The 27,708-nt window shown below is 54.3% G+C and overlaps 2 protein-coding genes across 5 annotated transcripts in view; one reads left to right on the forward strand and one right to left on the reverse strand.

The window, feature by feature from the left end:
* MYH14 (myosin heavy chain 14) overlaps nt 1–11,891 on the forward strand; it is an 87,566-nt gene extending 75,675 nt beyond the window's left edge. For both annotated transcript variants that reach the window (XM_068527447.1, XM_068527448.1), the window contains 5 exons: nt 75–198; nt 6,985–7,193; nt 8,937–9,045; nt 10,722–10,894; nt 11,051–11,891. In XM_068527447.1, the coding sequence (XP_068383548.1) occupies nt 75–198; nt 6,985–7,193; nt 8,937–9,045; nt 10,722–10,894; nt 11,051–11,210 (775 nt within the window). In that variant the 3' untranslated portion in view covers nt 11,211–11,891. The remainder of the gene's footprint in view (nt 1–74; nt 199–6,984; nt 7,194–8,936; nt 9,046–10,721; nt 10,895–11,050) is intronic.
* Nucleotides 11,892–15,712: 3,821 nt separating this feature from the next.
* On the reverse strand, nt 15,713–27,497 carry KCNC3 (potassium voltage-gated channel subfamily C member 3). Of its 3 annotated transcripts, XM_068527685.1 has the most exons (5): nt 26,601–27,497; nt 21,367–22,474; nt 20,822–20,824; nt 19,991–20,182; nt 15,713–15,849 (listed from the first exon to the last, which is right to left on the reverse strand). In XM_068527685.1, exons 1-5 carry the CDS (start codon nt 27,495–27,497, stop codon nt 15,713–15,715), a joined length of 2,337 nt encoding a protein of 778 aa, XP_068383786.1. The 3 variants fall into 3 exon arrangements, with proteins under 3 accessions (XP_068383786.1, XP_068383784.1, XP_068383785.1); XM_068527683.1 differs by lacking the exon at nt 20,822–20,824; XM_068527684.1 differs by lacking the exons at nt 15,713–15,849; nt 20,822–20,824 and adding an exon at nt 19,401–19,752.
* Nucleotides 27,498–27,708: the final 211 nt, after the last annotated feature.

The following is a 27,708-nucleotide window of genomic DNA, read 5'->3' on the forward strand; positions in this document are numbered from 1 at the left end:
CTGGTAATGTGGGGCAGGGCGCCCTCCTCTGGCCATCCTGCCCTCTCACCGCCCCCTGTGCCCGTTCTCCCTAGGGCTGCCATTCTGGATGAGAAGCGTCAGCTGGAGGGGCGCCTGGGGCAAATGGAAGAGGAGCTGGAGGAGGAGCAGAGCAATGCAGAGCTGCTCAATGACCGCTACCGCAAGCTGCTTCTGCAGGTGAGCACAGCTGGGTCACCCACTGCCAGCCTGGGTCCTTGCTGACCTGGGACCATAACACCTTCAGTTCTCTTATTCAACAGACATAGGAAAAGGGAATATTTGAGTTGGGTTTTGAAGGTTGAATAGGAGTTCTCAAGGTGGAGGGAGACACTGATGCATTCATTCACTTGTATTTCTGAAGCTTCTCAAAGGCTGGATTCAGGGATAAATTATGTGGGGTCTCTATCCTGCAGAGTTCCCTGGGGAAACAGACAGGGAGTTACACCGTGACATTATAGAGTGACATGTGTGATAATATAAGTATCCAGGGCCCAGTAGCGAGAGGGAGAGAACTCTCTGCAAGAGAGAGGCATTTGCAAGAAGGGGCATTTGGCTGGGGTTTTAAAGCATACATAGGAGCTAGGCAGACAGACAAAAGCATATTTCATTTGTATATTTATTTATAAATATTTTATGAGGCTTCTGGAGGCCCATATCCTATTCTGGGTGGTGCTAGGGACCTAGAGATGGATCATTCCAGGTCTCTGCCCTTAAGGACATCCTAGTCTGATGGAGGAAACAGCCTATCCCAATACAGAAATGCATATGAAAATGGAGGAAGCACAAGACACTGTGAGAATGTAGAGGAGACTGGATCAGTATCCAGCCTGGAGGCTGGGGGCTATCAAGGAAGACTTCCTGATAGAGGTGATGCCTTAAGAGGTCTTGTAGGAAGTTAAGAGTTTGCCAAGCAGACAATAGAGGGATGAGATTTCCAAAGAGAGACCTACATCTATATTATTTCATCCATTTTTTTTAAAATTTATTTATTTATTTTTATTTATGGCTGTGTTGGGTCTTCGTTTCTCTGCGAGGGCTTTCTCTAGTTGTGGCAAGCGGGGGCCACTCTTCATCGCGGTGCACGGGCCTCTCACTATCACGGCCTCTCTCGTTGCGGAGCACGGGCTCCAGATGTGCAGGCTCAGTAGTTGTGGCTCACGGGCCCAGTTGCTCCGCGGCATGTGGGATCTTCCCAGACCAGGGCTCGAACCCGTGTCCCCTGCATTGGCAGGCAGATTCTCAACCACTGCGCCACCAGGGAAGCCCCTATTTCATCCATTTTAAAAGATACATTTTGAGACCTCTCATGCTGGGGACTCAGAGAAGAGTAAGAACCCAACTCAGCCCTCGGGGAGCCCCTAGACCAGTAGGAGAAGCAGTCATACACCATGATGATGCACTCCCATCTCACTCAGAGTAAAACCTCAGTCACCAACAAGGCCCCACACTCTGGTCCCTGGCTAATTCAGACCTTAGTTATCTCTAACCCTTTTTCCCCTAGTTCACTCTGCTTCAGCCACACCAGCCTCCTCACTATTCCTTGACTATGCCTAGTTTATTCCTACCTCAGGGCCTTTGCACTTGCTGTTTCCTCCTCTTGGAAAGCCCTCCTCCCAAACCATCACACATCTCACTCCCTCAAAACAGCCTTCCCTGACCACCCTGTGTGAAACAGCTACCCTCCCTCCCATAATTTCTCTCCATTCTCTCTGCTTTAATCTCTTCATATCACTTACCACTACCTGGCATTCTATTATATATTTACTTATTTGTCTGTGGTCCATCTTCCCAACAGAGTGTAAGCACCTTGAGCATAGGGCCTCTGTCTTAGTTTTCACTGCTCTATCCCCAGTGCCTAAAACAGTACTGAGTGCTCATTATAAATGAAATAAATAAGCCAGTACATGCCTAGTGGAGAGCCCGTAGGATACTACAGTCATATAAAGAATGATGTGACTTAGCCCAGCCCACATCTTTGGCTGTTGGTGAAAAGGAGAACCTTTTAAAAAAAATCAAAATAAAACTTTTTTTTTTAAACCTATTTCCTATTTATTTATTTTATTTATTTATTTTTGGCTGCATTGGGTCTTCGCTGCTGCGCACGGGCTTTCTCTAGTTGCATCGAGTGGGGGCTACTCTTTGTCGTGGTGTGCGGACTTCTCATTTTCTCATTGCAGTGGCTTCTCTTGTTGTGGAGCACAGGCTCTAGGTGCACAGGCTTCAGTAGCTGTGGCATGCGGGCTCAGTAGTTGTGGCACACGGGCTTAGTTGCTCTGCGGCATGTGGGATCTTCCCGGACCAGGGATCGAACCTGTGTCGCCTGCATTGGCAGGCGGATTCTTAACCACTGTGCCAGCAGCAAAGTCCCCAAAATAAAACTTTTAAAAGACACAAAAAGGAATTCATAAGAAAATGGCAAATATTGAAGACAGGCAGGGAAGATCCAACATATGGATAATAGGAGCCCCCAAAGAAGAAAATCAAAGCAAGGGGTCAGAGCAAATAACCAAAAAACATAATGCAAGAAAACTCCTGAAACAGAAAAGTTTGTAGCCACTGTGTACCTGAAGATATTGACCCATACTAACTCATACCATGACAGATTCTAATAAAAACTCTTGGACTTATAAGAGGGGGAAAAAATTCTTTAGCCATCCAGGAAAAAATGAACAAGTGATATATAAGAAAAAGAAAATTAGATTGTCATCAGATTTTTCACAGCGAGACTTTATGCTGGGAGAAAATGGAGGGATATAGTTATGATACTCAAAGAAAGAAAATTTGAGCCAAGGATTTTGTATCAAGCAAGACTTACTTTCTTTTCTTTCTTTTTTTTTTTTTTTTTTTGTGCAGATATATGTTTGTTTGTTTTTTTAGTATAGTTGATTTACAATGTTTTGTTAGTTTCAGGTGTACAGCAAAGTGATTCAGTTATATATATGTATGTGTATTCTTTATAAGATTATTTTCCATTACAGGATATTGAGTATAGTTCCATGTGCAATACAGTAGGTCCTTGTTGGTTATCTATAAGATATAAAACTTACTTTCATGTATAAAGGATATAAACAAGTAGTCAGCGTGCCGTTAACTCAGGGACCATTATTCCCAGGAGCCCTTCCTGAAGAATCTAGGAGAGCAGCAGTCCTCACAGTGTGGCCCCGAGACCAGCAGTATCAGCCTCACCTGGAAACTTGTTGGCAATGCAAGTTCTGGGGCCCCAACCAAGTGAATGAGGAACGAATGAATGAGGAATGCTGGAGGTGGGGAAACCCAGGAATCTGTGTTTTAACAAGCCCTTCAAGTGGTTCTGAGGCATGAGGAGTCAGAACCACTGCCCTGGAGATCCAGGTTCAGATGATCAGGGTCACTAGAGAGACATCAGCTCAAGAGAGTAACAAGCATACAGTCTGCCCATAGTTCTACAACTAAGTGAAGGCTGAAAAGGAGTAAGAAGGATAATTGGCTAAATGTTCAGTTATTTATATCACAACTATTTTTTAAATGGAGAGAATGGGCAAATATGCAAAAAAAATTTTTATTACTATATTCAGTAATTATATTGGTAATAGTAATATTATGTGTATAGTGTGGGATAAAGTAAATGATTAAGGATGGAATATTCTAATTCTATCATCTCTACCTGTGTTCATAATCTGAGGATCATCAGCATGTGAGAACCAAGATATAGATGTCATGGAGAACAGGCTAAGTTAAAAACAAACAAATAGGGAGTTCCCTGGTGGCCTAGTAGTTAGGATTCCGGGCTTTCACTGCTGTGGCCTGAGTTCAGTCCCTGGTTGGGGAATTAAGATTCCACAGCTGTGTGGCACGGCCAAAACAGAACAAAAACAACCCCACAAAAACCCTCTAGTCCCAAATTTGACTTGGATGTATTCATGTGAACTTTTGGGGTAATTTATATAGATCCATCCTATCTCTGTCCACCGAAAAGGCCTCTAAACAATAACCAACCCAATAGCAATGAACATCCCTAGTATATAAATCGTGGTCTAGAAATACCATTCCCCCCACTAAAAGAAAATGGGGCTTTTTTTTAAAAAAAGAAATGGCTCGTTCCAGATCTGAATCAGGAAACGAATCAGAGTAGCCTGGACCATCTTGTCATACCATGCCTTAGTCTGCTCAGGCTGCCATAACAAAATACCATAAACTGGGCAGCTTCAATAAGAGAAATTTATTTCTCACAGTTCTAGAGACTGTGAAGTCCAAGATCATGGTGCCAGTAAGATAGGTTTCATCTGAGGCCTCTTCTCTTGGCTTATATATGGCTGTCATCTCATGCACTCACTGGCCTCGACTTTTTGTGCATGTGGGGGTAGAGAGAGAGCAAGCTCTCTGGTATCTCCTTACAAGGGCACTAATGCCATCATAGAGGCCCCACCCTCACATTTCTCAGCTAATCCTAATTACCTCCCAAAGGCCTCATCTCCAGGTACCATCACATGGGGATTAGGGCTTCAACGTATGAATTTGGAGGGGACACAAACATTCAGTCCATAACACACCCTGGTTATCTCAAAAGCACTTAGAAGTCAACCTGGAAAGGCTCCCACTGGCCCCAAAGGGAGCAACTTGAGCTTCAACAAGGGTCAGAATCGCACTGCTTTAAATCCATCAAATCTGTTTAAATACAAGAGTTCACAATGATATTTTAAAAAATACTAATTAGTCACTGTATTAATTTACTGAGGCTGTAACAAATTGCCACAAACTGGGTGGCTTAAAGCAACAGTAATTTATTCTCTCACAGTTCTGGAGGCTAGAAGTCCAAAATCAAGGTGTCATCAGATTGATTCCTTCTGAGGGAGCATCTGTTCCAGGTCTCTCTCCCAGCTGCTGGTAGTTGCCAGCAATCCTTGGCTTGTAGATGCATCAGCCCAATCTCTGCCTCTATCTTCACACGGCCTTCCCTGTGTCTTCTTTAAGTGTCTGTGCCTCCTTCTCTTCTTGTAAAGACACCAGTCGTATTGGATTTTGGGCCTACCCCAATCCAGTATGACCTCATCTTCATTTAACAAATTACACCTCCGAAGACGTTCTTTCCAAATAAGGTCACATTCTGAGGTTCCAGATGGGCATGAGTTCTTGGTGGACGGCTGTTCAACACGATAGAGTCACCTTCATAAAATGACGTGGAACCATTTCATTACCTTGAAAACTCATAGAGAAAAAGAATTAATTCCCTGGACCGAACTGCCTATTTGAAGGAAACCGAACAGAGAAGCATGCTGAATTAGACTGTGAATGTGTAATCAGGAAAATACAGATGCAGAGAAACTCTGTAGGTCAGACAGCCCAGGTTCTTCAACAGATAAATTGTAAGGAAATAAAAGGGATGGAGTAGGGAACTGTAGATTAAAAGAGACTTAAAAGTCATATACAAATTTTTTTTAAGATTTTTTTATTTTTATTTTTAAAATTTTTATTTATTTTTATTTTTTTATTTGGCTGCGTCAGTTGAGGCATGTGGGATCTTTCGTTGCGGCGCGCGGGCTTCTCTCTAGTTGTGGCATGTGGGTTTTCTCTTCTCTAGTTGTGGTGCACAGGCTCCAGGGTGCATGGGCTCTGTAGTTTGTGGCACGTGGGTTCTCTAGTTGAGGCGCTTGAGCTCAGTAGTTGTGGTGCATGGGCTTAATTGCCCTGCGGCATGCGGGATCTTAGTTCCCCGACCAGGGATTGACCCCGTGTCCCCTGCATTGGAAGGCGGATTCTTTACCACTGGACCACCAGGGAAGTCCCTTAAAGATTTTTTTGATGTGGACCATTTTTAAAGTCTTTATTGAATTTGTTACAACATTGCTTCTGTTGTATGTTTTATGTTTTGGTTTTTTGGCTGTGAGGCATGTGGGATCTTAGCTCCCTGACCAGGGATCGACCCACACACCCTGCATTGGAAGGTGAAGTCTTAACCACTGGACCACTACGGAAGTCCATACAAGTTTTTTTTGTTTTTTTGGTTTTTTTTTAATGGGCAGGATTCAACTATAGGATCTAGGGATGCATCTTTGAGTAATAAAAAGAGCAAGGAAGTGATCACCCCCAAAGTCAGGATGACATACTATTTGGAGGAAAAGGAAGAGGTTGTTATTAGGATGGGTGCGTAAAGTTCTGTTTCTTGACCTGGGCAGGGGCGACAATGGTGTCTGCCTTTTATTAACCCATTAAGCCATATATTTGATCTGTTTTTTACTTTTTCTATATCACGGTTTTATTTTCCAAAAAAGGTTTTAAAAAAAAAAAAAGCATATGCTAATCACCACGTCGATGTCTTCCTTTGAGGGTTAAATGAAGTAAAGTATGAATCAGACTGGATCTGACTAATTTCTGTGTCCCCGGCATAGGACCTCACTCAGAGTATGAGCTGAATAAATAAACAGGCACTATTATTAGAGGTATGTTTACACATTCGCAGTGTAGTAGCTCCTGTTCATTGAGCTGGCATTTCTCAAAACGGTCCTGCATATCATTCGTTTCAAAACCACCTGAGATGCTTGTTGAAAATGCAGATTCATGGACCCCATTCCAGACCTGCTGAATCAGAATCTCTGGAGTGGGGGGACCCTGCAGTCCACAATTTTTTAACAAGCTCCCTAGATGAGCCTGGTGCGAACCAAAGTGTGATAACCCTTGGAATAGACTCATTCACAGTCAAAGGTAGAAGTTATAGCGTTTAAAAAAGTTTGTGATAGTCTTGTGGGCTTATTAAAATAGCAAAAACCTATCTAAAAGATTAAAACCCAGGGCTGGCACTGCCGTTGGCTGATAAGCCAATTGGAGAAAAATACACGCTACCATTTGTTGAGTATTTAGTATATACCAGGTTCTGTGCTATTTATTTAACAATCATCAACTCACTTAGTTGTGGGAGGTGCCTGCATTTACCTCCCACCTTCCCTCTGAGACTCCACCATGACAGTCCTGCCTTTCCCACTGCTGCAGGTGGAAACACTGACCACAGAGTTGTCAGCTGAGCGCAGTTTCTCAGCCAAGGCAGAGAGCGGGCGGCAGCAGTTGGAGCGGCAGGTCCAGGAGCTCCGGGGACGCCTGGGTGAGGAAGACGCTGGGGCCCGGGCCCGCCAGAAGATGATCATCGCTGCCCTTGAGTCTAAGCTGGCCCAGGCTGAGGAGCAGCTGGAGCAGGAGAGCAGGTAGGTGGGAGAGGAGGGCACAGCTGGAGGGCAATCCTCACATTCTGGTCAATGAGATGAAGGGGAGTTGTGTTACAAGCACATGGTTTAGAAACATCCAAAAGGCATCATAATATTAATGGTTGATGATTTCCTATATCATTTAGGATGCTTTGTGCTGCAAGTAACTGCATTCCCAGTATATAATTTAAACAGTAATGTAGCAGTTAGCTATAGCTGCATAACAAACCACCTTAAAATTTAAGTGGCTTAAAACAACAATTTTTTATTATTGCTCATGAGTCTTTGGGATGGCTGGTAAGTTCTGCTGATCTGAGCTTGGTGGGCCTCACTCATGCATCTTTGCTCAGCTGAAAGTCAGCTAGATGGATTTGCTGATCTTGGCTGGGCTCTCGTATGTCTCCAGCCTGGCCTGGGACAACTAGGCTAACTTGTCTCTGCTCCAGGCTGGCCCAGGATTGTTCACATGACAAAGTGAAAGTTCCAAGAGTGAGGGCTTCTTGGGGTCTAGATTTGGAACTGGTACAATGTCACTTCTGCCACATCCTGTTACTAAAGCAAGTCATGTAGGGAATCCCCCGGTGGTCCAGTGGTTAGGGCTGCTCCGCACTTCCACTGCAGGGGGCATGGGTTTGATCCCTGTTCTGGGAACTAAGATCCTGCATGCCGCATGTGGCACGGCCAAAAAAAAAAAAAAAAGCAAAAAAGCAAGTCATGTGGCTGGCTCAGATTTAAGGAAATGTCCAGTCATGGCTGCCATGCACTGCCCATTGCTAGGGGCCCATCACATGGACTTCACCCAGGTGTGAATGAGCAGGGACTGTGGGGATGGGGAAATTAAGGAGACGGGAGGGAAAGGATTGGAGGGGAGAGAGGAGGTAAGGATGGCCCCAGGTGTCTGACCTGCATATCTAGGCGGATCATGGGGGATTAGGAGGAGGAGCAGGTTTGGGAGAAGGCATTGAGCCCAATGCAGGGTGTACAGGGTCTGGTGGATACCTGAGGCTGGGGGCTGAACCAGGCTGGAGCTCAGGAGACAGATTTAGCAGACACCAGGCTGTTGATGGTTGTAGAAACCTGGGGCACAGCTGAGCTTGTCCAGGGAAAGTGTGTGAGTGAGAAGGGGAGAAGACAACAGAGATGGTTGGAGATGGAGCTTTGGGCTTCCAGACTGTTCCACAAACACAGAAAGCTAGAGAAAGAAATTGAGAGAGAATTCCAGGCCAGGTAGAGGGAAGGTCAGGTGGGAGATGATGAGTCCTTAACTGGGGGCTAGGGCTGTGAGGCTGAGGAGGGGACAAGACAGAGTCCAGGGGGCAATGGGACAAGGTTTGGTTACTAACAGGCTGGGGGTGGGGCAAAGGAGAGAGAAGGGGTGGACAATGCCTGGTGGTCTGACTTAGGGACTGGTGGTCAGTGGGTCAGTCCCCTGAGAGGAGGAAGACTGGGGGCGGGGTGGTGGGGGAATACAGTTGAATATGAGAGACTGAGTGGGATATGGAAAACTGGTATAGACATGGAGACACTTTTAGGACCTTCAGGCATCTTACTAGAAGCTAAGGACTAGATTCCCTGGTGGGAGCCTGGGTACCAGTGTCTGGCCTGAGTAGACTGTGGGAGCCAGTTGTGGGTGGAAAAGAGGGCAGAGGCCACTCTGAGAACAGGTAGCCACTGGACGAGGCTTGGGGGACTGAGCCCCAGGTGAGCAGCTCTCCTGATTCTCCTGTTCATACCTCTCCATAGGGAGCGCATCCTCTCTGGCAAGCTGGTACGCAGGGCTGAGAAGAGGCTTAAAGAGGTGGTGCTCCAGGTGGAGGAGGAGCGGAGGGTGGCTGACCAGCTCCGGGACCAGGTGAGCAGCTGAAGTTATTGAGGTGCAGTGGGAGTGGTGGGGGGACCACTGACAGAGAAGTAGCACATGCCATCTCTGGAGGCAGTGAGTTCCCATCACAAGAGAACGTGTGGGTGCTGGACTGGAACTGAGTGCAGACACCATCCTGGGGCTTGGTGCATCAGTAGAGAGCTGGAATCAGTGACTTTGTGATCTGTAAATTCTGGAATCTAGGAAAGGCCCTGGTGGGGACCTTAGACAGCCGGGGAGAGGGAAGAAGTTAAACCCTACCCAGAGGCTAGGCCACAGCTAAAATAACAACACCTGCTGTTTACTGAGTGCTTTCTACGAGCCAGGCACTATGCTAAAGACATAACCTGTAGTACACTTAATTCTTATCCAAACTCTATGAGGTAGGTTAAACTATTATTTTCCCTCTAATTTTGGTGAGAAAACTGAGACAGAACGGTGAATTAACTTGCTCACAATTATTTATTTAGTAAGAGATAGAGCCAGAGTTCACACTCCAGCACTCTGGCTGCAGAGTCTGTTTTCTTAATTATTTATTGAGCAGTTACTGTGTCCCAAGTACTATGCTACCTGCTTTTTAAAAAATACATGCTTACGTTCTCTCATCAGCTCCATTTCACAGGCGAGAAAATGGAAACTTTAAAAGGGGATATAATTTGCCCCAGAGTCACACAGTCAATAGAGAGAGCCTGGATCAGATCCTCTTGCCAGCTTCCACCCCAGGCTCAAATGTGACTGAGTCTAGTTGCTGTGCCCTTAAAAGCTCAGCTGTGTTTTATTCACCGTTCATCTCACAGAACAATTGTTGAGCACCCTCTATGTGCCAGGCACTGTGCAAGGCATTGGAGATGTGGCTGTGAATGACACAGAGGACTCTGCTCTCAAAGAGCTCACATTTTCAACATAGGAAAAGAAAGATACCATAGACCTATAAACAAGCAAAGATAATTATAGATTGTGACAGGGGCTATGAAGAAAAAAGAGAATGAAGAGAGAGGGGGACACAGAGGACTGGGGAATCCCCCCTAGATTGGGGGTGTCAGCAAGACCTCTAAGGAAGTGACATTTGAATTTATACTGAAGGGTGAGAAAGAGCCAGGAAGAGGGAACAGCAGATGCAAAGACCCTGGGGTATGGAAATGAGCTTGGTGAGTTCCAAGCAAAAAAGCAGACCAGTATTGCTTGAGAGAAGAATGGGGTTGGTGGGGGGGGGGGGTTGAATGATAAGAAATGAGGTCAGAGGAGTTGGCAGGAGGCAGGTTATGTATGTCCCCTCCATGGAGAGAGAGATGGCAGGGTCTGGGGAGGTCTCAGTGAAGATGGTTTGATCAGTGTGTTTATGGGAAGAAGACCCTGCAGGGCCTGGAATGCCAGGCTGAGGGGCTGAGACCTTGTCCCAGGGGTACTGGGGAATCACGGAGGACTTTGAGCAGGGAAGGGGCAGGGTCAGCCCTGAGCATAGAAAGATCCCTCTGAGGCCAAGTGGGGGATGGCCTCACATTTGAATCTGAGGTGGAGGCTGGTGAGAGGATCTAGGAGAAAAGAACAAAGCATGAATAGATGGCAGGGCACAGGACAGAGTCAGGATGTAGGAGGGATGAGCTGTGGGGAGCGCTGGGTGAGGGTAGCACCCAGAGAAATGACCCGGCCCCCCTCCTCACGCCAAGCTGGAGAAGGGGAACCTTCGAGTGAAGCAGCTGAAGCGGCAGCTGGAGGAGGCCGAGGAGGAGGCGTCCCGGGCCCAGGCGGTCCGCCGGAGGCTGCAACACGAGCTGGAGGACGTCACAGAGGCCTCCGAGTCCATGAACCGGGAGCTGAACACTCTGAGGAACCGGCTTCGGTAAGGCCACCCCGCACATGCGCACCCTCGCTCCATAAACCCCAGTATCTCGCTGTCCCCTCATCTCTCTGTGCCGCCCTCCCCATTTTATTCTGTCTCTCCATATCTCCCTATCGCTCACTTTTCTCTCTGCCCCCTGGTCTCTCCTCCCCGCAGACGCGGCCCCCTCACCTTCACCACCCGCTCAGTGCGCCAGGTCTTCCGACTGGAGGAGGGCGTGGTGTCCGACGAGGAGGCGGCGGCGGAGGAGGCGGAGCCAGGGTCTGGGCCACTGCCCGCGGAGCCCGAAGGGTCCCCTGCGGCCCCACCGCAGTGACCCTACCCTGCCCGCAGCCACCGGGCCCTCCCTCCCTGGCCCCCTTGGTGCCTGTCCCACGAACAACCCTCTGGCTTCTTGCACTTTGGAAATGGTGCCACCCTCTGGCATGACAGCACTTATCAACCCCACGGGGGGGCGGGGGGTCCCCTGAGACTTCCCGTGAACCCCTAAACACAGAGGAGCGGGCAAGCAGGGAGGAAAGGACTGGGGTGCTCTCGCTTGGGAGAAATTCGGGTGTAGCTGGCAAGCTGGGGTCCCATCCAGCTCCAAATCCTTCCTTCAGTTATGAATGATCTATATTAGGAAGGGAGCATGGCTCCCCTGCCCTCCTCAGCCAGGGCTCCCCACGCCCCTTCCCCCTCCTTCTCTCTCCTCCGCCTCCCCCTTAAGTCTCCCCCTTCCCCCTCCTGCTCCCTCTTTCCCTCTCTCTCCGTGTCTTTCTCCACTTAGCCACTGACCCCGGAACTTCTGAGCAACGGCGCCCTGAGCCCCAGGCCACCACCAGCCTTTGACCCTTGCAGAGGGGCAAGATAAGGGGACCTCACTCATTCCCCCTCCCCCCATGCTCCCTTCTGGTTGCTCTTGTGTGGTCACAGTTCAGTTGGAGTTTCCCATGGGAGTTGGAGGAGGCCCCCCCATACCCTCCCAGACTCCAGATTCTGGCAGAAATAAACTCCAACCCCGACTGGACCCCTCGGGGGCTGTATGTGTTCCTGCAGGGGTGGGGGGACAGGATGGCAAGGGGCAGCGGGTGGAGGGGGGCAGCCTGCTGGTTCTAATCCAACTGGCCAGTGTTGGGGGACCTCACGTGTACCCAGCATTTAATGTGAAAGAACTCATTTTCCCCTCACCCAACTTTCCTCCAAAGTATCCCCTGCATTATACAGATGGGAAACTGAGGCTCAGGGCTCCAGGGTCCCTTGCTCCAAGCCTCTCCGTCAGCGAGTGGCAGAAGGGGTGCTGCACTCTAGTTGACCCTCAAGTCTTTGCAAAGCAATGATAGTAGTGACTGTTGAGCTGTTTGCTGAGTACTACTTGTTTAGCTGAGCTAAACTTGGGACATTAGTCTCAACCCTCAGCACAACCCTTAGAGGCAGGGATTTCATTGCCTTCCAGTGTCTAGAACAGTGCCTGGCACATAGTTGGCCTTAGTATGTTCGCTGAATTAATAGATCACCCCCGCTCGCCCTTTTAGAGTGGTGGAAACAAGCCCAGAGAAGTTGAGAGACTTGCCCAAGGACACACAGCTACTAAGAAATTGAACCCAGTCTGGCTTCAGAGTGGGTAACTCCTGAGCCCACACTCCTTTTCTGGGGACTAGTCACCGGCACATGACCCAGGAGCTCACATGACCCAGGTGCCCTCACAGACTTTCCAGTTAGGGGTGCGGATCCCCATTTTTACCATCAGGGAAACTGAAGCAGGTACTTGCCCCCGCCAAAATCACAAGGTGAGAGCCGGCGATGAGGGGGATGTCTGGACCCTCAAAGTGCAGGCCCTTGCCATCTTAGTACGACCCCTGCTCTTCTGTCCCAACCTTCTGTCTGCCTCCAGAGCCCCTAGCCCCATCAGGAGATCTTCTCTGGAGACAAAGAGGATGGAACTTTTAAATGAAAAGGAAACTTTTATTTTGGTGGCGAGTGAGAGGGTGGGTGGGAAGGGGGCATGACACTTTTTATTTGGGGGGGGGTGACATGCGGCAGCTTCTGCAACGGGCGGTTCATGCACCCAGGGTGGGCGTGGGGGAGGCTTGGGGGAGGGGCCGTGCCGACCCCTCCCTCCCTGCCCTGGGGGTGGGCTGAGAAGACCCGCCATTAGCACCAGAGTTGGACGATTTGCAGACCTCCCCTCCCCAGACTGACTCCGGGCACCCTCCCCCATCCCTGAGAGCGCCCCCTTGCCACTCCCCCCCACCCCAACAACAGGCCAGGCCCGCCCCGCCCACTTTTGAGTGAGAGAAACTTATTGCTGTGTGTGTGTTGGGGAGGAGCCGCTGTATTCAGAAAGACCCCCCGCCGTTCATTCCTTCCCCAATCACCCCGCCCCCGCCCCGTGTCCGTGCTTTCCCGGAGCGCAGGAGGGGCGCGACATGCGTGTGGGGAGCGCGTCATGCAGCGCATGCGTGTAGTTGCAGGCACCCTGGCGGCCGGGGGGAAAAGGGGAGTCGGGACTAGGAAGTTGTCCCTTTAGGTCTCTCTCCCTCCCCGAATCCCACACTGTTGAGTTGGGGGATGGGGAATGAGAATAACGTGTGTAGAGGTTTATAATGATTGTGACTATTTTTAAAAGCTGAACTAAAAAGCTGGGTACGTGTGGCAGATTGGCGAGCAGGGGGGAGACGTTGGGAAGAGGTCCGTACCCTTTAGAAAAATCCTCACCCCGTTTCCCTGCACCGTTCGGCTTCCGTGAGGGTCAGGGGTATCTGGGGTTTTGTTTTGCTTTAAGAAGTTAAACCCTTTGGCAATATAATCAGTCTCCAACCCCATACCCTGGTGTTTAAAGCCCTTAGCCCTTTGCCCCGCCCCACCCCGCTCCCGCCAGAACCCGCCCCACCCCTCACCCCTGGTTTGCCAGGGTTTAGGGTCCAAGGGAAGGATGGGGGGACTCAAAAATGCCCCTTGCATAGGAATCGTTGCATCAAGAATCGTGCTCAGTGACCCCACCACCACCAATCCTCGGGCGGGGGGGTGGGGGGTTCCTGAGGCTGTGGGAGCAGAGGGAGGGAGGTTGCTAATTCCATGGGCCCCCGGCTACAAAAGGGGGAGTCCCTTAAGGATCCTGGGACCGGTGTGGTCCCTGGGCTTGGGGTAGGTAGCGCATCCTTCTTGAGCCAGGATGGGGTATGAGAAATGATTTTGCACCCGCGAACATGGGGGGTTGAAAAACGCCGGGGAAGGGCGAGCTGGGATCCCAGCCCAGGTGGATATGTGGTTTCCCAAGCTTCTGATATTCCAGCGTCCCTCCACTAGGGAACAGCCTCTACATTTTAAATGTAAACACCTCTAACCTAAATAAACGGTGTCCTGGCCAAGCAGCAATATCTGGACTTAACCGGCTTATGTGCGAAATGCCAGGAAAGACAAAACTTTAAAAATAAGTGTTTGTCCTTGTACTGCCTAAAACCTTAGCACATCGCCAGGGGTACAAATATGACCCTCTGGGAAACATTGGCGTCTATGAAGAAGGTGCCTTTGGGGCACCATTTAAAGAAAGGGGCTCTTGGAGGGGCAGGGTTAGGCATGAGAAGGGGGCTGCCCCGGGAAGGTCGGGTTCCCTGGAATTGCAGACAGGTTGAGCCTATCTTGAAAATTCTAGCGTCAGGGGAACCTGAGGAGGATGTCTGATGTCAGATTTAGGGGTGTCCAGGAAATGTCCAGAGTGTGGGAAGGATTTGGAGCGTCCCAAAGGCTGAAAGTGAGCTGAAAGGCTGGATCAAGTCTTGGAGGTTTGAGGTGCTGGGATGCAGCTCAGGGAATGAGTGGGTGGTGGGGCTTGGGCCGGGGTGGGGCGGGGGGCGGTGCGGACAGCATCTGTGTGCAGAGGTTAAGTCCCAGGAGCGTGTGGGGATTTGGAGGATGCGGGATGCCAGACTCAGTCTCAGGAATTCTGGGGGCAGGCCTCATGTGATGGGAATCTGGAGGGGGTGTTGGGGTAGTTTGTGTGCTACGGCCAGAACATCCCAGGAATACCGGGATGGGAGGTCTGAGTCCATGCAGCAATAGAGGCGAGCAGATCCCTGGGCGTGGGGTGGGGGTGGGGGAGGAGGATGAAAGAGTGAAATTCACCAGAGGGACGCTCCTGAAGGCTGAGGGAGCAGCTGTCCTCAGCCCCCACCCCCCTCCCCCCGTGCCTCCGCTTCTACCGTCTGAGCTCAGCTCCGGTTTTTGGCTTGGGTGACTGTTCCTCCTTCCCCCACATTGCTGCTAATTTTTTTTTTTTTTTTTTTTTTTTTTTGGTGATGGGTTGCCCTCCTGGGGTGAAGGGTAGGAGGCTAGGAGACCCTCCGGTAGTTTAAAGGCCAGCCCGACCCCCATGGAGGTCCCCACCCGCTTCCCAGAATGCCCCTTCCCTCGCACGCGGCATGCAGCCCCTGGCGGCTTATTGCTGAGGTGGAGTTGGAGAGGGCGGGGATCCAGTTTGGGGGAGGCATGCAGAGTAGAGGGGAGGCGCCCCAAAATGTAATTGGTATAATTTGGACGTATTTACACGAGTCGATTGCGGGGGGTGGGGGGGTTCCTATGGCTAATGGAGACCTGAGAAGGCTTTTTTTCAGGAGGGGCGAAGAGTTGGGGGAATGGCCTTTGGCTCCTCCCCACCTCCATCCTGGGGGCCCAGGTGGAGGTGAGGGGCCCGGGGGTGTCTGCTGGCATCGTCTCGGTTGCATATTATTAATGACTGTTTGATTTTTTTTTTTAACCTTTTCCCCCACCCCCCACCCCCAGCTCCTTTGACCTTCTTCCCTGTCACCCCCGAGTCCCCCCACGGGGGGGAGGGGAGCGCTAGAGGATGGAGGGCAGGGTTGGGGGAGCACGGCGGGCGGCCCTGGGAGAGCCAGGGGGAGTGGCAAGGGGGGCGAGGCGCAGGGACACCCCGCTCAGGCCCGCGATGCTGCTCAGGCTGCGGGATTTCTCGTAACCTGGTGGTGGGTGGGGGGGGCGAAGGGCAGAAACACGGGGAGGAAGCAAGGAGATAGGGGTGCAGGGGGAGGGTCCAACAGACACAGGGACCCCAAGACAGAGAGAAGCAGGAGGGAAACAGAAGGGATATGAGATGGAGAAAGAGAGAAGACAGAGACAGGAAGAGGCAAGAGACAGGAAGAGATGGAGAGGGCGAGTCAGAGAGAGAAGGCAGGCGACAGAGACGGTGAGGGAGACAGGATAAGAGACAGAGAGACAGACACCAAGACACAGAGTGACAGATGGCAAGAGACGGAGAGATGGACAGAGGCGGACCAAGGAGACGGAGAGAGAGAGAGGTGAACAAATTGGACAGTCAATCGGCATCGAGGAGAAAGGTTCAGACATGGGGAGGGGGAGAGACTCAGGGTTAGGAGGCAGGTGGCAGCCACCGAGCCTCCCCCACCCGACCCCCACCGCGGCCCCCCTCAACTCCCCTCCCCCCTGTTGGCCCCCTCATCTGAGGCAAAAGGTGGGGGGCAGCGAGGCAGATGGTGGGCAGCACGGGCGTGGGGAGGGAGCGTGGGTGGAATGCCAGTGGGGGAGCAGCCGGTGGAGAGGCCTTGGGAGGGAATGCGTGGGGCCGCAGGGGGTAGGGGGCTAACCTAGATGTACAGGAACGAGGACAGGCGGGTGGGGACGCTGTGAGGGGCTGAATGGGGTGCAAGCTGGCAGCGCCCCCTCCCCGGGCGGGGCGGGGCTGGTGCGGGAGGACACGTCCAAGAGCAGTCTGATGAGGGCAAGACTCAGCTGAAGGCTGTAATGGGGTATCTTTAAAGGGTCAAGAAGCCTTTAAACGAGAACCTTCTGATGGGAAGGTCCTGACAATGTCTTGATAGTCAAAGGGATCTAAGGCTTAGGGGCACATGTGGGGTTTCTTGAAAACTTAGGAATGTCTGAAGAGTTCTGCCAGTGTCTGGGCTCTTCTAGGGCTTTGCTAGGCAGTACCAAGGGGTCTGTCTCGACGAGGGCATCCTGACTGTTGGAGAGAGGGCCTGGGGGAGGTTGGAAGCCCAGTATCTTGGGGACACCCCCTCCCAGCCATTCCCAATTGCTAACCTGGGGGGAAGGGGCAGAGGGGGACCGAGGGTCTCGCGAGGTCTCAGGCGGTGACAAGAGCTGGGGACAGAAATACACAGAGTCACGGGGGGGGGGGAGGGTGGCCAGGGGGAACCCCCCAACACAGCCTCACTGTTGGGGGGACGGAGAAAAGCCGAGATCTCTTCCTCCTCTCTGGTGTTTTCCGGGGGAGGGGAGCAGTGAAATGGGGGCGGCCAGAGACATCAAATATGGAAGGAGCTTCCGAGGTGGCTGAGGGGGAAGGGGAGGATGAAGGAAGAGAGGAGGGGGAGGGCTGGGGAGGACGGCGGAGCGCAGGTCAGGTGCGGGAATCAGGTGGTTGGTGAGGGGAGACGGAGAACGGAGGGGTCATGGGGCGGGTAAGGGTCAGGTCAGGAGGAAGGATCTTGGTTGGGGGGGAATAGTGGAGGGTGGGTCCTGGAGGGGAAGGTTAGAGAGGAAGAGAGACGCGTGGAAGGGGGAGGGATCCAGGACCTTGGGGGAGGGTGTTCAGTCAGCCCCATCAGCTCCAGCCATAATTTGAGTTCAATGAATGGATTTTGGCATCCGAGGCAAGAGAAGCAGAGAACTCCCCCCAACTGACCCCCTCAGTCCTCCCTCACCCACATTCCCGAATCCTCCCCCCTCCCCCTGCCCCTCAATTCCATAGGGGCCCATCCAGACCTGGGGGTGGGGAACAAAGGGAGGTGGGTAACAGGACTGGGTGCAAGCAGGGGGAGGGGTGAGATGGGAGCAGGGAGGCAGGGGGTTGGTAATGAGATGAAAGTGGAGGATGATGGAGGTGGGGGGCGGGTTGCAATAAGGAGAAGTCCGGGGATGGAACAAGAAGAGCCAGACAGCCCCCTCTGGACTAGGAGCCCAGAAGCCTGGGTTCTTGTCCCCCATCTGCTCTGTGGCTGGGGGTTGGCCATGGACCTCTCTGAACTTCTGTAAAACAAGGGCGTTTAGATGCGGCTGTCCTTGGAGGCTCCCTAAGTCCTGCTGTGGCATCTCCTTAGGCTGCAGGTAGGGATTCTTTAGGATGTATCTCTGTATTGCGTAGGGAGATTCCACAGGCATGTGTTGAATGAATAAGCGATGGATCAAATGCTTTCAGGTGGCCTCCCATCATTTTTAAGATCAAATCCAGCCTCTCACCATGGCCAAAAATACATTCCCCCCCAGACTCCTCCCCTCTCCCCTAGGCCACTCAGCTCCAGCCACACTTCCCTCCTCCCTGTTCCTTTAACAGACCAAGCTCATCCCACCTCAGCACCTCAGGCAGCACCTCAGGGCCTTTTCACTTGCTGTTTCTTCTGCCTGGCTGGAGCTTTTTCAGCTTTCAAGTTTCATGTCACCTTCTCAGAAAGACCCTCACAGACCCCTTATCTGACCTGGCCAGAGTAAATTATCCTTTTGTTTGTTTTCTGCTTCCTCCAGTCATGGAGTGGCAGACGTTCGCTGTAAAGGGCCAGATGGTCAATATTTTCGGGGCTCTGTGGGCCATACCATCTCGGTCGAAACTATTCCAGTCTGCGGTTGTAGACAGTGGCTGTGTTCCAATAAATCTTTATTTACAAAACAGCTGGTGGACACATTTGGCCCGTGGCTGTAGTATGTTGACCCAGGCTCTAGAGTAGCAACTCTGTGATGGCAGATTCTTGCTTTGTGCCCTGCTAAATCTCCAGTGCCTGGAATTCTACCCTCAATCATTAGTTGCTGCATGCATGCATGCATGAATGAATGAATGAAGTTAGGGGTTAGCTGGGGTTGTTGTGAGGATTACAGAATATATGTTAGATTCCTGGCACGTGGAAAGTGCTTCGTTATGTTTGCTGAATAATTCATCTACTGTCTCCTCACTCTATCTCCCTCACCTCCCCAACTGGCCAGTCCTGACCCTGCCCTCTTGACCCCTGGCCCCCCGACTCTCTCTGTCTCTTTCCTTCTTCTCCACCCGCATAGCCCTGACCCCGGCTCAGGCTTTGTCCTCTCCCCCTGGACCCTCATCCCAGCCTCCTCCCCAGCCTCCTGACCTGCAGTCTCCCCACTCCAGTGCATCCTCACAAAGTCCCAGAGCAGACCCGCCCCTCCCCAGATCCCGGGATGAGAATCCTCAGCCCAGCCCTGCTTTTTGGCCTCAGTTCTAGGTCTGTGTCTGCCTCTGCCCCAAACTGAGAGCTCGTGGAGGGCAGGGGTGTGGTTGGATTGCTCACTGCTGAATCCCCTGGACCTAGCACTGCGCCAGGAGCCTGTGTGTGCTTTGTAAGTGCTGGCCAATCCACAAGTGGCTGGATGAGTGGCTGAGTCTTTCTCACCCCAACCTGCACCCAGAAGAATGTCCTGGGTGTGTACCCCATTTTCCTGATTAAATAAACAAAAGCAAAACCAAGGGGGAGGCAGGGAGAGAGATGTGGATGGGGCTGAGAATGGGGGTCAGTCGTAAGGGCGGGGAGGGAGGTCAGGCACATGGTGGGGAGGGTGAGGCTTAGGTCTAGGGGTTAGTGAGGGGCACCACAGGTCCTGGGCAGGTGGGTGCGGGGCCAGTGTCAGGGCTGGGGGTTAATCGGATGGAGCTGTTCGGAGTTAGGGGACAGGAGTCTCGGTCAATGGGGGCTGCATGTTCTCAGACGGGTTAGTCGGGAGGGAGGGGGTTCAGAGGGTGAAGGCTACTTACCCTGGGGGGAGGGGGTTCGTCCACTAGGGGGATATCCAGGCTGCAGCGTTGGCGTTGAGGTCGGGCAAGAAGCTTGGGGGGCCTGGCTTACGCCAGTCTTGGGGGGGCAGTGGGGGAGCACCAGTGGCTGGGGGTGGGGGAAGAGGCCAGAGGGTCGGGGGGGGGGGGACATGGAGATGGAATAAAGACAGGTGAAGGGTCAGTGGTGAGGAAATTTGGGGGAGGGCGTCTAAGAGGGAGGGAATTTGGGGCCAAGAGATGGGGGAAGGGAAGTCCAGCACCTCCTCCCTCATCTCCCTCTCTCCCCTCCCCTGGGGGAGGGGAGGAGAGGGAGGGTCCCAGGGGGCCAGTGGAGGGCACCTCACCTTTCCGGATGGAGCCATCAGGGGAAGGGGCATAGTCAGTGAGAAGGAAGCAGGCTCGGTCCCGGCTGTAGCGGCCCCGGCTCCCGGGGGTGATGGGGCTCTTGTCTTCTGGTGACATGGCGGGCTGGTCAATAGCCGGGCAGTCCTCGTGGGCAAGCGCAGCTGCTGCAGGGTCCCCGTTGGGGCGGGGATCTGTGTCCCGAGGGTCAGACAGAGACACAAAGGAGAGAGTGAGGTGTGGGAACTCACGGAGAGGGCAAGCTCAGCAAGGAGACGTGATGGAGGTGCAGGTTGTTAGGGGGCGTGGCTGGTGGGTTGGGGGAGCGGGTCATGGGTGGGGAGGGTGTTGAGTGTCGGGAAGGACAACAGGGTAGGGAAGGGCATTGAAGGCTAGGAAGTGGGGGTCAGGCGGGGTGTTGGGTGCTGAGAAGGGCAGGACTGAGGTAGGGTGTCGGGTGTTTGGAGGGACAGGGACGGGGGAAGTAGTTGGGAAGTGAACTGGGTGCTGGGAAGGAGGCTGAGACAGAGTGGAGGGTGGGACGGTTGGTTGAAGTGGACCGAATAGGGCACAGCTGGGGTAGGGTGCATGGTTTGGGATAGGTTTGGAGGGATGGCTGGGAGGGATGCAGGGGGCTGGGAGGTGGTAGTTTAGGGAGGGGTGTTGGACGCTGGCAAGGGCACAGTGGGAGGCATTGGGAAGGTGACAGATGAGGGAGGGGGGAGGTGGGGGTCCCCCAGGCTCTGACTTTAGCTATTTTTAATTGGTGTGAAACTGGGTCAGCGGCTGAGGGAGCAAGATGGGGGCCGGGCGGCCCAGCTCCCTTTCTTGACCTACTTAAGGCATGGGGGTGGGGCCCCCCAGCCTCTCCCTTCCCTGGGACTGATGCCCCAGTCACTGCCTCTGAGACACAGACTCCCCTGGGGGGAGAGATGAGCACAGGCTCAGTCAACTTTCCTCTCCCCTCACCTCCTTCATCAGACACTGCAACAGTCCCCTGGCCTCTGTCTCTGGCCCTTGATTCCCATGTGAGACTCTCTCCCTGTGCACTGAACCGCCCCCCATCTCTCTTTCTCTGAGTCCCTCTCACCATATGGCTGATCACTCTGCCCCCGCCCCCCTGGTTCCACTGAATACCTTGGCTGTAAGTCTGTCTCTCCCCAAAACTCTCTTTCACATGGAATCTCTGTTTCTCCATCACTGTCTATTTCCGTGCCTCTTCTCTGGCCTCGGCAATTGCTGTTCACTTTCCTCTCTTCCGTCTCTGTTGCTGACCACCCCATCTCTCTGGAGTCTCAGCAACTACCTCCTGCCCCCCTCACAACCTCCCCACCTCTGCCTGCGCCCCCCACCTCCACCCCTCGCACCCCCTCCTCACCTGCCCGGTTGATCTCAATCACTTCCTCCTGAGCCAACGGGCAAGGCTCCCCAGGGGCAGGCAGAGGAGGCAGCCCCATGATCCCGAGCCCACCCGCTCCCCCCCTGAGCAGCCCGGGGTGCGTGTGGGGCCCTGGTGGGTAGGCCCCTGCCACAGTCACCCCCATGGAGGGCGGGGTGATGGGTGGTGGGGGGCTGATGCTGCCGCTGCTGTGGTGAGGATGGGGCGGGGGCGGTGGCGGTGGGTCGGGCTTGCAATAGTTGGGCGAGCCGGGCTGCGGGGGCCGGGGAATGTGTTTATTCTTCTTCTTGGGCAGCTTCTGTTTGGCCATGGCCAGCGAATAGTACATGCCAAAGTTGTTGACAATGACGGGCACGGGCATGGCGATGGTGAGCACCCCAGCCAGGGCACACAGCGCCCCCACCAGCATCCCTGACCACGTCTTGGGGTACATGTCTCCGTAGCCCAGGGTTGTCATGGTGACCACGGCCCACCAGAAGCCGATGGGGATGTTCTTGAAGTAGGTGTGGTTGGAGCCCAGGATGTCATCGGGGTCAGCGCCAATGCGCTCAGCATAGTAGATCATAGTGGCGAAGATGAGCACACCGAGCGCCAGGAAGATGATAAGCAGCAGGAACTCATTGGTGCTGGCGCGGAGAGTGTGGCCCAGCACGCGCAGCCCCACGAAGTGCCGCGTGAGCTTGAAGATGCGCAGGATCCGGACAAAGCGGACCACCCGCAGGAAGCCCAGCACATCTTTGGCGGCCTTGGAACTGAGGCCCGAGAGCCCCACCTCCAGATAGAAGGGCAGGATGGCCACACAGTCGATGATGTTGAGGCTGCTCTTGAGAAATTCCACCTTGTCTGGGCAGAAGGTGATGCGCATGAGAAACTCAAAGGTGAACCAGACGACGCACACACCCTCCACGTAGGTCAGGAAGGGCTCCGTCTCCACCTCCACATTGGTGATGTTCTCCGGCGGAGCCCCAGGGATCGGGGAGGCCTGCGTCACTGTCTTGTTGCTGATGTGGATGAAACCCTCGTGGGTCTCCAGGCAGAAGGTGGTGATGGAGATGAGGATGAAGAAGAGGGAGGCGAAGGCCACATACTGCGGGGCAGGACAGGAGAGAGAGGGCAAAAGGTGACCCAGGCATCTGGTCAATTAGCCATCTCCCTGAGACCCTCCCAGTGGCCCCTTTCCCAGACACAAACTCCAGGGAAACCCAGGTGTCCCAACCCCAATGCCTCCATCACTTCTTGCATCCTGTTCTCTCTAAATCTTGCAAAAGGATCAGAGGCAGCTCTCCCCCAGCTCGGGAGAAGAGCTGGCCCCAGCAGCAGCAGCAGATGGGCCGCTTCTTTCCTGGAAACAGTGATTTCTGGCTCCTTGCTCTGTCTCCTAGACCATCCCCCCCCCTCCTGTTCCCTGTGTCGTATCTCAGGGGTCCCTGGCAGGGTCCAAGCATTCTGCTGGGGGATGTGGGTAGGGAGGCTAAGATCATACATCCTGTGTCTCAGAGGCTTTGGGGCTTAGCTTGGAGCTGAGGGAAGGCGAAGGGGAGAAGGTGGGTCGGAGGCAGAACCAGGAGGTGGTTAAGAGTAAGAAAGCCTGGGTTTGAATCCAGCTTTTTCCCTGCCTAATTGGGCAAGGAGATTAAGCTTTCTGAACCTCAAATTTTTTACAGGATTGTTGTAAGGATTACATTAGATAAGTATACAAAGGGCCTGACTCCAAAACCAGTGCTTGGTCTAGTGTTTGGAACTTAGTAAGGCTTGAGCCGTTATTAGGGTGTTGGGGCATCAGTTAAAGGGAGCCAAGGTTGAGGCCTCAGATAGGTGCCGGTGTTTAAGGACCTTGATGCTAATGACTGGGTCTCAGAAAAGGGAGAAGGCTGGGTGAGGCCCTCACCCAGAGAGAACAGCGCAGAGTTGGACCCACAGAGGGGAGGAGGGGTGTTAGGTCCCTGAAGGAAGAAGGAAGTGAAGGGTCAAGACTGCAAAAAGGGAAGATGATAGGTGTGGGGTTTAAGGCTCTGGAAAGGAAGGGAATGTCAGGGGCTTGAACATAGGGGAAGGGGAGAGGGCAGGGCTAGGTCCAAGGAGAGGTGAAGGGGCTTGTCAGAGGTTCAGAGATATGGGGGCGGGGGTGCCTGGTTCATTTCAAGATGGGGAAGGACCAGTGTCCTGAGCCCAATGGTGTGGGTTTTGATGAAGGCCTTGAGAAGAGACAGGGTCAAGATCTTGGAGAAGGCCCCTAGAAATTGTAGTTGGCTTTATCAGATATGTAGAAGGGAGGTCGAAGGAGTGGGGTTAGTCCTTAGAGAAGGAAGGGGATGGGCTTTGAGGCAGAGGAGCCTTTAATCAGATGGGTAGAGAGAGGGCCTGGGGTGCAAAGAGAGGAGAGCCAGAGTTGGCTCCCGGGCCAGCACTGTCCCTCTCTGCACTCTCTTTCCTCCACGGGATGGGGGGCAAGGTCCAGGCTTGGGAGACCTTGACTTTAATCTGAAGTGCAGAGCCGAGAGGCGGGCCAGAGTCCGCCTCAGAGATGACCCTAGATCTTGGGGTGGGCTAGGGGCTCAACTCTGGCCCTCTGCCCCGCCCCCCTCTTCGTTTCTCCGCAGTGGTTTAAGAGGCCAGAGGCCTCCGCAGAGCGCATGCCTGGTGCTCCCCCGCCCCCCTCCGAGCCGGGCGCAGGGCGCAGGTTGCGGCACCGCAGTGGGGGCGGGCCGGACGGACCAGGGGGCGGGGCGCGCGGGGGGCAGCACCACGGACAGCTCCCCCACCGCAGTGCGCAGCCGCAAGGCCTGAGCGCTGTCTTAACCCATTCCAGGCCGTTGCCGAACAGGCAGTGCGCAGCCGCAGTGCCGCTTCACAGCGGGAGGCCACAGGCCAGGAGCCTGATTAACTCCTTCCCTCCCGGGACACAGAAAGAAAGGTGGGCACCCGTCGCAGTGCGGAGCTTAGAAGCTGGACAGCGTCAGGACCCCCTTGTCCAGAGATGCTTCAAAAGCAGAAGGGGTAGGAGGGCATGGAGTCCCTGTAAGAAGGAAAGGGGAGATTATGGGGAGAGGAGTGAGGGGGAGGTAGAGCCAGACCCTCCACTTTGCATTGGCCTCAACTCTCAACTCTCAAACTCTCATTTGGCGGCTAGAAGATGCTTGGCACTACGTGGACACTCAAAACACATCTGTAAAGTAAATGAATGTCCCCCGTAGCTGTCCCAGACCCCTAGTTTCACCTCAGAACCCTTCAATGGGGTCACAAGAGGGAAGGGCTCCCCAGGCCATGGGGGAGGGTGCCGCTCAGAGGCCTGAGGGGGCATATAGGGCCATGTCCTTTCTGCACCTCCTCTCCCCCACCTCCCCCCACCCAACCCCAAATCTTGCCAACTCAGCGCTTCCCGGGGACCAAACTTTATGCGGTGCCTCCGGCCCCCCTCCCCCTCGCTCCCTCCCCCGGTGCAAATGCGGCACTGCGGGTCCTCCGCGTCCTTCCCGGCCCAGGACGCGGCACGGTGGGGGGAGGGTGCCGGACCGCCTCCTCCGGGTGTTTGGGTCCCCAGGAGGCTAGAAAGGGGCCTGGAGTCTCTCCTCTTTCCCTCCTCTCTCTAATTCCCCACCCCCCATCTTGAACTGTCCTCTCCTCCAACACAGGGAGGAAGTTAAGAGGAGGAAGAGGTTCAAATGAGAACCAGGGGGAAGGGTAGCTACTTAGCCTGGGAAGTTACAGATGTTTGAGGAAAGTTTTTTGGGGGGGGAGACGAAGAGAGCTTTGGGGGAAATATGGAATTTTGAGAGAGATAAGACTGGAGAGAGGAGAAGGCTGGAGTGTGGGCTCTTTGGTTCACTTAGCGGGAGGCGGAGGGGGGTCTGAGAGGCCCAGTCCTGTGCTTTGGAATGGGTAGTGGGGGGGGGGCGTTAGGAAAGGGGAAGTGAGCAGGGCTTGGGGAGGGGGGTCAGGTGGAAAGATACCAAGGTAGGTCAGAAAGACCTGGGAGCTATTTTGAGGAGGAAGCTTTGGGGCTGATAACTTGAGGAGGGTCCCAAGGATTGAGATTAGGTAAAGTTCTGGAGCAGGAAGGAAAGTCATTTACCCACTAGGAAAGAGGCTGGGAAGCTGAGGGTGGGGAGAGGGTGTCCCAGAGATAGAGAGTGGGCTATGCAGTTTAAACGATGAAGGAAGAAGCTGGGAGAATCTGTGGATGAGAGAGAAGCTATTCTGGAGGGCATATGGGAAGTTCTGGAGAGGAAGGGCATATCATGGGGGCTCAGGACTCTTCTGGAGACATTGAGGAGGAGCGTGAAAGCCTTGGGGGAAGTCTGGAGCTGTATAGGGAAATCCTCGGGAGGGGAGTTGGTGTGGAGGATGCAGGAAGGGATGTGAACACAGAGGGGGCAGCAGGGTCCCAGGAGAGAAGATGCCCCAAGACTCTGTTGCAGCGAGGGGGAAGTATCCTAGCCAGAGCAAGTGGTTTGGAGGTTCAGAGGAGTCCAGGGGACTCTGAGATTGGGGTGGGAACTATTCTGAGACTTTAAGGGCAGAATAAGCAGGGGGGGTTCAAAGATAACCAGGAGACTCAAACTTGGAGAGAGGGAGGGGATGTGGAGACGGTCAGAAGGAGAATCAGAGGTGTTGGGAGAGCCTGCAGGACTGAAGGCTGGAAGCTAGAGAGCAGGCTTCAGAGGGTCTGCAGGGGGTGGAGACAGTGTTCACAGGGCCTGGGACACTTTGAGGGTGAGGAAGAGATGTCTTCTGAGGACCTAAGGAGGTCCAAGAAACTGAGGGCTGGACAAGGGTCTTCTGAGGGTCTGAGGGGTGGCCAAGAGAGGTGAGAAGAGGTTAAAAGGGGCTAGGAATTCTCAGGGTTGAGGAAATGTCTTCTGAGGGTCTCAGGAGGGGTCCAGGAAAGGCAGATGTGGGGTTGTTCAGGGGGTGTGTTTAAGAGATTCACGGTCGGAAAGGAAGTTTCTCAGGGCCTACGATGGCCTAGATAAGCAGGGTGGGGTTTAGAGAGGTCTGGAGTATTCTGAAGGTTGCAGAGAGATCTTCTGAGGATCTGGGGATGGCCGGGAGAGGGGGGTGTGTTCAGAGTACGGGAGACTAAGAGGCTGGGAGGCCAAGAGACCAGGAAGGGCTGGGAAGGGCTAGGGATTAAGGGCGAGGATGGGGCGTTTCTGAGGGTCTGGGAGCTCCAGGAGAGGGGAGGGGGATGGGGGCTCCGAGAGCACGCTCACCCTGGCGGCCCGCGACGAGTAGGGGTCCTCGAAGAGCGCCCACACGCGGGGCTGCCAGCGGCGCCACCACGTGCCGCCCGCGCCGCCCGCGCCCCCTGGCGGGCCCCCGGCGCCGCCGCCAGCGTCCTGGAAGCAGAGGCGCTTGAGCTCGCCGCCCGCGCCGTCCAGGCCGCCGCCGCCCGCGCCCGCCTCGTCGTCCAGGCCCGCGTCATGGGCGCCCGCGGCGTTGGCAGCGTTGGCGGCGCCCGAGGGGTCGGGTGCCTCGAAGGAGTCGAGCGCTTCCTCGGCGTCCCGGTGCTGCCGGTAGGTCATCCAGCAGCAGGCCTCCACGTCGGTCTCGTCGATGCCCCAAAAGCCGAGCTCCTCCTCGAAGAGCGGCCCGCACACGTCGGCCGGGCAGTGCAGCTTGCCAGTGCGGTAGTAGTTGAGCACATAGGCGAAGACACCCGGATGCCGGTCAAAGAAGAACTCGTCGGCGCCCGGGTCGTAGTCGAAGCGCGCCGCCGCCTCGGGCTCCGTCAAGCCGGCCAGCCGCGTCCCCGGCAGGGTGCGCAGCGTCGAGCGGTACGTCTCATGGCGCACGCCGCCCACGTTGATCACGATCTTGCCACTGTCGCCACCGCCGCCGCCGTGCCGCCCCATGGCCGCCGCCGGCAGCCCGGGGCATGGCTCGGCGCGCCGGCCCCCGGGCCCGCGGGGTGCCGGGGGGCCCGCCGAGGACGCGGCGGGGCCGGGCTGCGCAGGCTGCTGCTGCTGCTGCAGCAGCGGCGGTGGCGGTGGCGGTGGCGGCGGGGGCAGCGGCAGCGGGGACTCGGACGGCTGCGGCGGCGACACCGGCTGCTGTTTGCTGGACCCCTGGCGCCCGCGGAAGGATGAGACGCAGACTGAGCTCAGCATTGGCTGGGGGGCGGAGAGGGAGGGGCGGGGTCTCAGGGGGCGGGGCCGCAGGGGAGAGAGATGTGATTGGGTGAGAGGAGGTGATGGAGGGAGGGGGCGGGGCCGCAGGGAGGGAGAAACCGAACTGATTGGCCTGGGAAGAGGTGGGGGCGGGGCTAAAGCTGCGAGAAGGGCCCGGACTCCAACTCCGCCTAGCTGGTCGGGGCGGGGC

Source organism: Eschrichtius robustus, chromosome 19 (genome assembly GCF_028021215.1).
Source record: "Eschrichtius robustus isolate mEscRob2 chromosome 19, mEscRob2.pri, whole genome shotgun sequence".
Lineage (NCBI taxonomy): Eukaryota > Metazoa > Chordata > Mammalia > Artiodactyla > Eschrichtiidae > Eschrichtius > Eschrichtius robustus.